At 37.8% G+C, this 12,827-nt stretch overlaps 2 protein-coding genes across 4 annotated transcripts in view; one reads left to right on the plus strand and one right to left on the minus strand.

The window, feature by feature from the left end:
- rassf4a (Ras association domain family member 4a) overlaps positions 1-12,827 on the plus strand; it is a 60,554-nt gene that overhangs the window by 146 nt on the left and 47,581 nt on the right. Inside the window, exons 2-3 of one of the 3 annotated variants that reach the window (XM_062996172.1) lie at positions 1,633-1,688; positions 6,148-6,202. The exons of 1 other annotated variant lie outside the window; for it this stretch is intronic. The gene's annotated coding sequence lies outside the window, so the exon portion shown is untranslated. The remainder of the gene's footprint in view (positions 1-1,632; positions 1,689-6,147; positions 6,203-12,827) is intronic. One more of the 3 variants, XM_062996171.1, reaches the window with a different exon arrangement.
- On the minus strand, positions 5,890-12,730 carry cxcl18a.1 (chemokine (C-X-C motif) ligand 18a, duplicate 1). The gene is made up of 4 exons (XM_062996174.1): positions 12,654-12,730; positions 12,428-12,557; positions 8,398-8,475; positions 5,890-6,020 (listed from the first exon to the last, which is right to left on the minus strand). Exons 1-4 carry the CDS (start codon positions 12,718-12,720, stop codon positions 5,945-5,947), a joined length of 351 nt encoding a protein of 116 aa, XP_062852244.1. The 5' UTR covers positions 12,721-12,730; the 3' UTR covers positions 5,890-5,944.

Below are 12,827 nucleotides of genomic sequence, written 5' to 3' on the forward strand. Positions count from 1 at the left end.
CCCGCGTTAAACGACTTACGTGTGAGAGAAGCCGAGTGGTGGTTGATTATATTTATTGCTTTGACGATATACTGGTAGAGACGGTAAATACCACACTTCTCTACTGAATGAAAACACTAAGATGTTATTTTCTGTTTTGTATATATATATATTATACACTAAACAGCCATAACATTAAAACCACCTCCTTGTTTCTACACTCACTGTTCATTTTATCAGCTCCACTTACCATATAGAAGCACTTTGTAGTTCTACAATTACTGACTGTAGTCCATCTGTTTCTCTGCATACTTTTTAGCCTGCTTTCACCCTGTTCTTCAATGGTCAGGACCCCCACAGGACCACCACAGAGTAGGTATTATTTCGGTGGTGGATCATTCTCAGCACTGCAGTGACACTGACATGGTGGTGGTGTGTTAGTGTGTGTTGTGCTGGTATGAGTGGATCAGACACAGCAGCGCTGCTGGAGTTTTTAAATACAGTGTCCACTCACTGTCCACTCTATTAGACACTCCTACCTAGTTGGTTGACCTTGTAGATGTAAAGTCATATATGCTTTGAGCAGGGCAAAGCAGTGGTAAAACAGACAATGAATGAATGAATGAATGAATAACAAGGCTAGTGTGTCTTGAACACACACTGATTGTGTTTATTTATGTTATGTAGTTATGTAGTGTATTTGTGTTTTCTACCGTGCTTTATCATTTGTCCAAAACTGACAAAGCGAAAACTGGTTAAAGCAGCTTATTTGAACTCAGCCCAGCTCTGATGATCTGATCTTGGGCATCAGTTCAAAAAAACAAACAAACAAAAAGATTATGGAGTCTCTTTACTAAACAACTTTCAATGAGTAAAGAAATAACTTTTTTAATAGATGTGTTGCTGTCTGGTTAAGCACATTATTAGATAATTGAATCCATGTATATTTGTATAATGCAGGTACCAGTGAAGCTAAAAGTAATAAAGATGTTAGTGCATCTCATGCTACAGTCCCAGTGTGACTGCCACACATGCACTGCTAATAGTTATTCCACAGGATCTAACTATATCATTGTGTATTGTACTATAGTAGGAATATGATAAAGTATACGTACATGTTGTAGTAGTATGGTGGAGAACAGTGGAGAAATGTATGCAGTCAGGCAGTAGTTTATTTCTATCTTGTTATGCTCTTGTACAAGTCCTAACTGGTCTGAGGTAAAATGTTCAAGAGAAAAATCTTTTGGTTTCCTAATAATGAAGACTAAGGTCTTCTTAGTCAGTGTAGTCAGTGCTTCTGAATTTTCCATAAAGGGCTAATGGTAACTAAATCTGGTCCTTCCGAAAGGTGACTTTGCACCATAGGGTGCACCTGGTCCTGTATAATTTTCTCATATTTATTGACTGTTACACAATCATGTAAAGCAGCGGTCCCCAATAGGAGTGTAACGATACACTCTACCCACTATGCAATGCGATTCATGATACTGGGTTCACGATATGATTTTTTCCCTTTTTTTTTTTTCAAAACTGAAATTGAAGACAAATTATGCCAAAGTTTCCTTTTATTATTTCTCTTTAAAAATTAAACACTGTATTTGTGATTATCTTTTATTTATCTAAATAATAAATGTCCTTTTATTTCTGAGGTAGGTACAAACTACGCAAAACAACCAGGAGTATAGCGCCAGTGACGTCAACCAGGCGAGGTAAATAGCGCCAGTGCTCTCTGCTGTTCAAAGTAAATATCGGTTCATTTTACATGTCAAATCGATTTGAATTAGTGGAATTTTTGAATCCGTTATTAACTGTTTTGTGGTGAATCGTTACATCCCTAGTCCCCAACCTTTATTGCATCATGGATCGGTTTCATATAAGATATAATTTTACTAACCTTTGGGCGGGGATTTAAAATAGAATAACTATAGAATGGAAAATCACTGTAAATCATCCTGAGCTTTTTTCGCTGCAACGAGCTGCTGTAGTGATTATTTATTCTTTCTGTGCGGCTCGGTAATAAATGACCCACGGATCGGTACCAAATAATTTCTACTCTGTGGTGGTCCTGTTGGGGTCCTGACCATTGAAGAACAGCATAAAATGGGCTAACAAAGCATGCAGAGAAACAGATGGACTACAGTCAGTAATTGTAGAACTACAAAGTGCTTGTATATGGTAAGTGAAGCTGATAAAAAGGACAGTGAGTATAGAAATAAAGAGGTGGTTTTAATGTTATCGCTGATAGGTGTATATTTGAAGGTGTAAATGATTAAACATGATGAATGGTGCTTCCTCCAATACCATGTTGCAACATTACATTTTCATGTAATTCTGGGGTCACATATTTATATTTATATTACAATTTTTTATTAATCTTAGATTTAGCTAATCACATTCCTTTTATTTTATTTCTGGAGATTATAACCTGTTTAATTCTTTGCCACAACTGCATTAATTAGGGCATGTTTACTTTAAATCAGCCTAAATTGTAGCTTGTAAGATGTAAGGGGTAAATGTACCAAACAAAGGTGAAGTGATTAAATGTGTTTAATTGGTGTTTATTTTAATGCCATATGACAGCTGTTTGTTTGTTACGATTTTAACGTCATGTTTTACACTTTGGTTACATTCATGACAGTAACGTAGTTACTCATTACACAAGATTCATCAGTTCACAAGGTTATATCAGACACAGTCATGGACAATTTAGTATCTCCAATTCACCTCACTTGCATGGACTGTGGGAGGAAACGGGAGCTCCCGGAGGAAACCCACGCGGACACAGGGAGAACATGCAAACTCCACACAGAAAGGACCCGGACCGCTCCACCTGGGGATCGAGCCCAGGACCTTTTCCATATGACAGCTGAATGAATCAGACACAGTTGCAGATCATTCTGAGCAATATAAGACATAGAAAAGATATAGAAAATATGCTCAAAGTTGATATGTTTTACCAAGTAATGTAGCATTCACCCCAGTAAATAACCTACAACAATGCACACACTGCATGAGTGTGTTTTTTGTTTTTTTTGTATTGTTATTGATATTTCCTCACCTGAACCACTATTTATCTTTTGCTGAACATGCAACTTCTGCAAAACCATTTGTTAGTCATTGTCTACACTGTCTAAATGTGATGAGTGGGTGCTGTGTAAAGGGTTTTACTGCACTATAATATTGCCACTATTTCACTGATCCTGTAATGGAGAAATGCTTAAAAGTGATGACTAACAGCAATTATTTTAAGTGGAGCGTAATAAGAACAACTATCCTGAATGGACTTGCTTAATTAGTCATGCTGTTCTATTTAACTTGGCACTGGATTATATTTAACACTTAAACAGCAGCCGTTTATAGTCTTTTCTTGAGATTAACTTTCATCATTTAGAATCCTGCCACAACCCTGACTAGGATTATGTGACTGATGAAAATAAAATGTAAAATGAAATTTAGAATTTAGATTTAGAATCTTAGATGTGGGGTTGTCCAAATGTTTAATTCAGTTTTCATGCAATCTGTATTTTGTTTGTTTATTAGGATTTTAACGTCATGTTTTACACTTTGGTTACAGTCATGACAGGAACGGTAGTTACTCCATACACAAGATTCATCAGTTCACAAGGTTATATGAAACACAATCATGGACAATTTAGTATCTCCAATTTACCTCACTTGCATGTCTTTTGGACTGTGGGAGGAAACCGGAGCACCCGGAGTAAACCCACGCAGGCACAGGGAGAACATGCAAACTCCACACAGAAAGGACCCAAACCGTCCCACCTGGGGATCGAACCCAGGACCTTCTTGCTGTGAGGCGACAGTTCATGCAATCTGTAAACAGCTCGAACCTTTAACATGATTTTATATGAATTAAACGCTATAAATAAAGAAATATACATCAGTGTCAAAAGACACTGATAGATAGACAGATAGACAGACAGACAGACAGATAGATAGATAAATACTTTATTTATCCCGAAGGAAATTATTGGTCTCCAATAGCTAAACAAAAACAAAAGAAAAAAAGTGCATGTATACAATATACAAAATATAAGGATATTAAAAAAAAAATTGTAATTGTGTGTTCAATACTTTGACTTGAAATACAACTAAAAATAGCAGCAGTAGTCAGTATATTCTTATTAACAATATATACAAATATATGTATTGCCCAAAAACATTATGATAATCAAGATATATATATAGGTATGAATGAATATATGTAGTAGAAGCAGTAGTATGGATTATAACCAATATATACATGTTGGTTTCATACAAAAGCAAAACTATAAGCAAAATATTGGCCCAAAAGGACCCAGATTATCCACCTGCCTAACTGTGAGCTGCTTTTCCACCACTTAGATGGATACACAGTATTTCATTTTATAGTTTTAAATCCATCAGCCCATATTTTTTAATTTTTTTGTGTTGTCAAGTGCCCCACACTACGCCATTCCACGCAGAGTTTACTTGGCAGACTGTGGCTATTTTGCTATTATTATGGCTATTTTCATCAGCTGCTTTATCAGGGTCAGAGTCACAACAGGTCCAGTTCCAGTGGGAAACACTGGACAGGGTGCCCATTCATCCCAGGACTTTAACAAACCTCCTCCCCTCAGACATCGCCAATTACGGTATGTCTGTGTAGCCTCCCAGCCAGCTTATTTCACCTATAAGATAAGAACACGGATCCCAGCAGCAGTGGGCCAGCTTTTGTTTGTTAAGGTTAACAATGAATTTGTTTTGGTACGTGCTGAATCAAACTGTATTAAACTATCATTTCATTTTCATCAGCTGCTTTATCGTGGTCAGGGTCAAAACAGGTCCAGTTCCAGTGGGAAATACTGAGCACAAGGCAATACCCTGAACAGGGTGCCAATCCCTCCCAGGGCTTCAGCAAACCCAGACATCGCCAATCATGTCTGTGAAGACTCCCGGCCAGTTTATTGCACCTCTAACGTTTGAACACAGATCCCAGTGGTTGCGGGCTAGCGTAATAGACCATAAAAAGTGCAGTTCCTCCTCTGCTTTTGTTTGTTAATTTTTTTTATTTACATGTACATCTGATTACATAATGTGGTGATAATAACAATGACTTTTTTTTTTCATAAATCATGTAGTGTACATTTTATTACTAGATAACAGTCACAAAAGTAAAACATGCAGAAGGATAGCTGATGAAGTACACCGATCAGCCATAACATTAAAACCACCTCTTTGTTTCTACACTCACTGTCCATTTTATCAGCTCCACTTACCATATAGAAGCACTTTGTAGTTCTACAATTACTGACTGTTGTCCATCTGTTACTCTGCATGCTTTGTTAGCCCCCTTTCATGCTGTTCTTAAATGGTCAGGACTCCCCCAGGACCACCACAGAGCAGGTATTATTTAGGTGGTGGGTCTAAGAATAGTCTGCTGGACTGAGAATAGTCCACCAACCAAAAATATCCAGCCAACAGCGCCCTGTGAGAAGCGTCCTGTGACCACTGATGAAGGTCTAGAAGATGACCAACTCAAACAGCAGCAATAGACGAGCGATCGTCTCTGACTTTACATCTACAAGGTGGACCAACTAGGTAGGAGTGTCTAATAGAGTGGACAGTGAGTGGACACGGCATTTAAAAACTCCAGCAGCGCTGCTCTGTCTGATCCACTCGTACCAGCACAACACACACTAACACACCATCAACATGTCAGTGTCACTGCAGTGCTGAGAACGATCCACCACCTAAATAATACCTGCTCTGTGGTGGTTTTGTGGGGGTCCTGACCATTGAAGAACAGGGTGAAAGCAGGCTAAAAAAGCATGCAGAGAAACAGATGGACTACAGTCAGTAATTGTAGAACTACAAATTGCTCCTGTATGGTAAGTGAAGCTGATAAAATGGACATTGAGTGTAGAAACAAGGAGGCGGTTTTAATACAAGTATGTACAGTAGATATTGAAAAGACAGGTTATTATTTAGGTAGTTTCTGCCTCTTTCGTTTTTGTCTCTTTTTGGTTTTTCTTGGTAGGCATGACTTCTTCTCCTTTCTGCAGAAGTAAAAAAGAAACACATTTCATTATGAGTGTTTAATATGAACTGAAGCATCTTGAAGATTCCTGACTCTGGCATAGGCTAGACAATTTTTTTTGTATTTATGTTTTGCTTTATGTTTAGTCTGTGCAGAATAGCATTGGCAGATGTGGCAGAAGTTCACAAATTCTTTACTCAGGTAAAAATATAAATAATACAAATAATACAGTAATTCAGAACATACTCTGGGTAAAGCTAAAATATGCTTTCGATGTATTCATGTAAAAAGTAAAATTGTTCCTCTTTATTTTTCTTTAATAGAGTGTATAGAGAAATAATTGTATGAAGAAAAAATAGGGTTTAGAATAATATTCATTCATTCATTCATTCATTGGAGCCTATCCCAGCTTTTTATTGGGCGCAAGGCACACAGTAACACCCTGGACGGGACGCCGGTCCATTGCAGGGCAGACACACACACACACACACACACTTATAGGGCAATTCATTGTCTCCAATTAACCTGACTGCATGTTTTTGGACTGTGGGAGGAAACCGGAGCTCCCGGAGGAAACCCACGCAGACACGGCGCGAACATGCAACCCGGACCGCCCTACCTGGGGATCGAACCCAGGACCTCCCTCCTGTCAGGCGACAGTGCTACCCACTTAGCCACCGTGCCGCCCCGTTTAGAATAATAATGAACTGAATTTTTATATCCATCCAATAAGAGTTTTGGGGAGCACAGTCTTACAAGCTTCTATCAAGCCTTTTTTATGGAGCCCCTTCTTTTAAGTAAAATGGGTTCGTAATTATTACTGGACCTTTTCCATATTTGATTTATGTTTTTTATCTACAGTAGAGTTCTTAAGGATTGCAGAGCTTTGCAGAGTTTTGTTGTGATCGGCACATGACACCAATAATCTGATTGTGTACTGTACTTTCATTATTATTTCCAATATTTTTTTTTTTTTAATTGTTAAAAATAATTATTATTTGCTTTATTGCTTTAGCAAGCAGGGTCCATGTGAATGAGAAAAAAGTGTATGCAGTTTTTTAAATCAGCATTGGGTGGCAGTGTTAAGCAAGCTGTGGGTTGTGCACTTGTACTGTATATGAACAGTTCACTGACATTCTACCAGTGGGTTTAATGGCCAGTGACAAATGATGAGAGTTATGAAAACAGACAATAAAATATGTAGATTCCTTTTTCCCCAGTTTTATACACTAAGATCAAAGAATGAAATATTTGCCATTATCCAATACCAGTCTGATATACTGTAGACATCCAGTAACCAAACTGACTCTTTACACCCGTCTGTTGCCAGGTTATGCCAATCGTCAAAGACAAATCCATGTGTCTGTCTTAAAAAAACTTTGAGAATACATTCATAGGTAAAATACATAATTAAAATTTAAATATAAATTGTTACATTCACTATATGGCCAAAAGTATGTGGACAGCACTCCTCACTCACTCACTTTCTTAACCGCTTATCCAGTTAGGGTTGCACTGGGTTGCTGGAGCCTTTCCCAGCTTTTTCAATGAGCGCAAGGCACACAGTAACACCCTGGACGGAGCGCCGGTCCATCGCAGGGCAGACACACACACACCCATTCACCTATAGTGCAATTCAGTGTCTCCAATTAACCTGACTGCATGTTTTTGGACTGTGGAAGGAAACCGGAGCTCCTGGAGGAAACCCACGCAGACACGGGGAGAACATGCAAACTCTGCACAGAAAGGACCCAGACTGCCCCGCCTGAGAATCGAACCCAGGATCTTATTATGAGGCGACAGTGCTACCCGCCAGGCCACCATGCCGCCCTGACACTACTCCTAATTATTGAGATTAAGCGTTTCAGCCATGCCCATTGTTAACAAGTAAATAAAATGACAATTTTTATAACATCCATGATATGCTTTCATCTTTGTGGCAACAATTTGGATAAGATCCTTTTGTGTTTCATGGGGACTGTGCCTCTGCGCACAAGGTTCATTAAGACAGGTTTGATCAGTTTGGCATGGAAAAACACCAATGGCCTGACCTAATAGAACCAAGAAAACAGCTTTGGGGTGATCTAGAATGTTGTTTGTAAGCCAGGCCTATTTGCCCAACATCGGTACTTGACATCACAATCGCTTATTATGACTGAATGGGCACAAATTCCCACAGATGCACTCTAACATTTTGAAGCCTTTTCTATTAAGACTGGAGGCTGTTATAACTGCTAACAAGCTTATAATTTCAAAATAGGATGTCTAACAAGCTCACGGTTGGGTGCACAGGATTGATTATACATGTCTTAATAGTCATAGTTACAGTTCATATACTGTATTCATTCGAATTCAAATCGTCACTCCATATACTGCAGTGCATCCTGTTTTCTTACCGTTTCCAACATTTCAGCAGCTTCTTCCCTTGTTTGGATTGTGGATCTAGGCAAACAAATTGTTTTTCTGTCTGGAGGCTGAAATTAAGATTCAAACATAACTGGTTAGAACTAATGACAGTATCGGTCTATGTGATGTGGTAAATTTGTTCAGAATTCACTCCACCTTAACTGAAGCCCCATTTTCAGTTAAAAAAACAAAACAAAAAAACAGCTATTTTCAGGTCTCACACATATTCAAGTTACCCGTGTTGTGGGCACTGATTCACCCCCATACCATGACAGATGTTCACTGATAAGTCTGGATGGTCCCCTGTTGGCACAGAGAACTTGACCCCTGTTTTCATCCAAAAACAAGCTAAAATGTGGACTCCAACCACAGCACACGTTTTCACTGTCTTTTCGTTCATCTGATACAAGCTTGGGTCCAGAGAACTTGGCTGTGTTTCTGTATAGAATTGATGTTTGGCTTTCTCTTTGAAGTTCAGTTTGCATTTCTTGATGCAGTGGCAGACTGTTTTAAGCGACAACTCTACTCCAAAGTACTCCTGAGCCCATGTGGCGATATTTATCATCATGATGGTTTCTCGTGCAATGTAATTTCTGGCTTTGCCCTACACAGACTGAGATTTATCCTGTTTCCTGGAATCTTTTTGAAATATTATGTACGGTAGATGGTGAAAGACCTAAATTACTTGCTCTGAGAAATGTTCTTTTTGAACTGATTGACAATTTAAATATTCTTCTCTGTATAGTTAAATTCTATACACATCACCATGATACCTTTTAAAGTGAGGGTGTTGAATACAGTATATTCCACTGCAACTGTGTTAGTACTTTGCTGTTTGTAAGATGGTCACTGAAAACAATGATTAAATATCTGTGATGTGTCTATTAACAGGGCTCTAGAGTGCGACCAATTTGGTTGCACATGCGACCTAATTTCTCAATGGTGCGACTAAAAAAAATCTCAGGTCGCACCGGTGCGACCAGGCATCCGAGGGAAAAAAAAAACAACAGACACACATTAGGCCAATAACATGGTCTAAACCAATCAGAGATAGTGAAGGGCGGGACATTATTGTAGCGGTGATATGTGAGCGACATTCAGCTCAGCCAATCAGAATGCAGCACCAGGTTTATACACGTGCGTTCGGATGTTCTGCAGTAAGTTTAGTTTTGTATATGAGACTCGCCGGATGTCCCCAGAATGGAAGTTCGGGTTCTGGAGCTCGGCGGTGTAAAGTGTTGTAACGCTCACTTAAGTCCTGACTAAACAGTTAAAGTGACTCTACCCTGTCGTGTGCCTTTATTCCCACACCTCCACCACCGCACAGCAAAAGACCCGCAGCATCCCCACCGGACAGCGGCTAGGTGAGCCGACCCTCTACAGTAGCAAGGGGCTAATGCTAGCGGTAAAGTGTGGCGATAGTGAAAGTAAAAACACGACAATATTTTCGTTAAGTAAAATATAAAAATAACTAAAAGACCAAAATATATTACAATACATGTAGTCAAAATACGCAGTGAGTGCACCGCAAGCGATTTTGGGAATCTGTGTAAAAGATTCAGTAAAGCCGATAATATAATGCACTGCATTTAAGATTACACTCTAACACTCTAGAGCCCCATACACACACACACACACAAACATATACATATAATTTTAAATATACACACACATAAATAGATATACACACATACATACACATTTACTCTATTATTATTTTTATAATTTTTATAAGTGTGCTATAATTAGTCTATAATACTATAATTAACTGTATTAACTGTATAATTACTACAGTATATTAACTGTAAAGAGCATGGGAAGACCATGGCCGGCAATAGTATATTTGTGACTGGTTCTAATACATTTTGAATTGAAAGGCTGAAAACCCCAATGCATCTATAAAACACATTACATGCCGCGATAAATGCACTGCCCAAGTCTCCCCCTCTCCCCACTGCCTTTCAGTGGCAGGCAGCAGCAAACAGATCATCAGACAAGGCCATGTTGACCAGATTGTTAGTTATTTACAAGTCAATATTGCCTGTGTGGACAGTGATTTAAAAAAAAAAAGTGAACCTGTAAAACTGCGGTGTTAAATGCGATGCGGTCGAAAATTTGGGTGCACCTAACTTTTGTGCTGGTGCACCTAAGAAAAAAAGTTAGGTGCACCAGTGCAACCAGTGCAACCAGTGCAAAAAGTTAGTCTAGAGCCCTGATTAATGTCAGCAAAGGTGCAGTTACAATTAATATTATTTTAATATGTTTTGTATTATTTTACCATATTTCAATTATGTGTTAAATGGTTGATCAGTCTTGGGTTCCATTTGCTCCACACATTCACTGATTCAAGTTTTATTAACAAGCTCTTTCTGATTCCAATTAGATGTGCTGGAGCAAAATTGGGATTGGGAATCATTGCATTAAACGAATCTTAGGGATTAAGTAAGAGTTATTTTCCAAAAATGCAGTTGAGGCATTTTGTCCATATAAGATTTATAAGATTTGTAGCGTGTGCTGCTTTAGTTCAGTCTTTGGCCTATTACAATAAATCGAGCATGTTTATACATTATTTAAATTATCAGGGCAGTTGTAGCCTAGGTTAAGGTACTGGACTAGTAATAGAAGGTCGCTGGTTAAAGCCCCACCACTGCCAGGTTGCCACTGTTGGGCCTTTTAACCCTCAATTGCTTACACAATATACACTGTCACAGTACTGTAAGTTGTCAGCTAATTGCCAAAAATGTAAATGTAAAATTATCATCCAGCATAAAATAGAAAAAAATTAAATAAATAATAATAAGTAAAAGAAAAAAACAAATCACGTATTTAAAATTCCATGTACCAGATTTACATTTCCATGGTGATTGTATGTGTGATAATAATTGCCAGAGGTGGAAAGTAACGAATTACATTTACTCGCGTTGCTGTAATTAAGTAGATTTTTTGTGTACTTGTACTTTTTAAAGTAGATTTTACAACCAGCAATTTTACTTTTACTTAAGTATGTTTTGTATTAAGAATTGTAATTCACTACATTTTAAATAACATCCGTTACTGAGTAAAAAAAAAAAAACGCTAAAACTGGGAAACTGCTGCAGTGAATTCTGCGATGGAAAATAAACTGGTGCTAAAATAAAGGAGCTGTAATCTAGGTATAGAGTAGGGAGGGAAGGGTGATTTTAAAAGTTTAAAATGTTTGGAGTTTGATGTTTCGTTATTTGATAACATAGTCTGATGTCAAAGAATGGCAAAAGTCAAAAGTTTTGTCTTACATCTTGAAGGTTTTCTTTGGGTCATTTAGTAAAAGTCACAACACTTGACTTGTTTTGAGTTATGAGACTTGCAGTATGACTGTTTGGTATTTGTTGGTGATGAAAAGAAGGCTGGTCTATAGAATCCACAATTAATGCCAACTTCAGTGGTTATACAGTTTGAAAAAGTTTTATGGGATGGTCTGTACTAAAACGACACATTACACATCCCTAAATGTTTTAAATGTTGTATCAACATGTTTTTTTCTATTATATTTTAATAAAAAACAACTGTTATGAGATATATCCACTTGTCCTGTTTGCATTACACAGGAGAGACTCCCTCTCCTATTAAAAAAAGTAACTAAGTAACGTTTACTCTGAGTACATTTTAAATGAGTTACTTTTTACTTGAGTAGATTTTTAGACTAGTAATTTTACTCATACTTAAGTAAAAATTCATTAAAGTAATAGTACTTTTACTTGAGTACAATATTTTAGTACTCTTTCCACCTCTGATAATTGCAGTAACAGTTCTAATGATTTTAAGTTCTCTAATAGTTCTCAGTTTCACTAATTTGATCACTTTCCCTTTCTTGTGCAGCCATGTGCCGTATCATACTAGTCACATCTTCCAAGCACATCTCATGTCTTTTTTTGCTTTAATACTTTTTGTTTTTGCACTAATTTCAAAGATATTTTATCTATTGATTGATTGGATAATTGTGAAGAAGCATTTTGTCCAAAGTTAAGAGTAATGTTTACTTACATGATTTCAACTTTATTGCATGAAGACCCTGGCTTAATCACTTCAAAGTCAGTTACACGTCCCCTCACAGTGTCGTTCATTTCTGGGCACCTACATTTATGAGGAATGTGAACAGCTCCAGTCAGATTATCTGTAAATTAAAGAACAGAACAAACAAACAAATTACCAAACATTATATTAATGCCTTAAAAAAAGCTCATAAAGAGAAGGGTCAGCAGAACTGTACCTTTGAGGAAGTTTGAGAAAAGCAAGATCAGTAGCATAGCTGTAACCTGCACTGGTATGAAAGCCATGTCTGTCAAACTGCTATTAGGAAGCATCTGCTTTGTCTGGCTAACCAACTGTGTGAAGCAGCCTTTCTTTACTACCTCCCCTTTCCCACGTGCTCATATTCAGCCAG

Source organism: Trichomycterus rosablanca, chromosome 5, assembly GCF_030014385.1.
Source record: "Trichomycterus rosablanca isolate fTriRos1 chromosome 5, fTriRos1.hap1, whole genome shotgun sequence".
Taxonomy (NCBI): domain Eukaryota; kingdom Metazoa; phylum Chordata; class Actinopteri; order Siluriformes; family Trichomycteridae; genus Trichomycterus; species Trichomycterus rosablanca.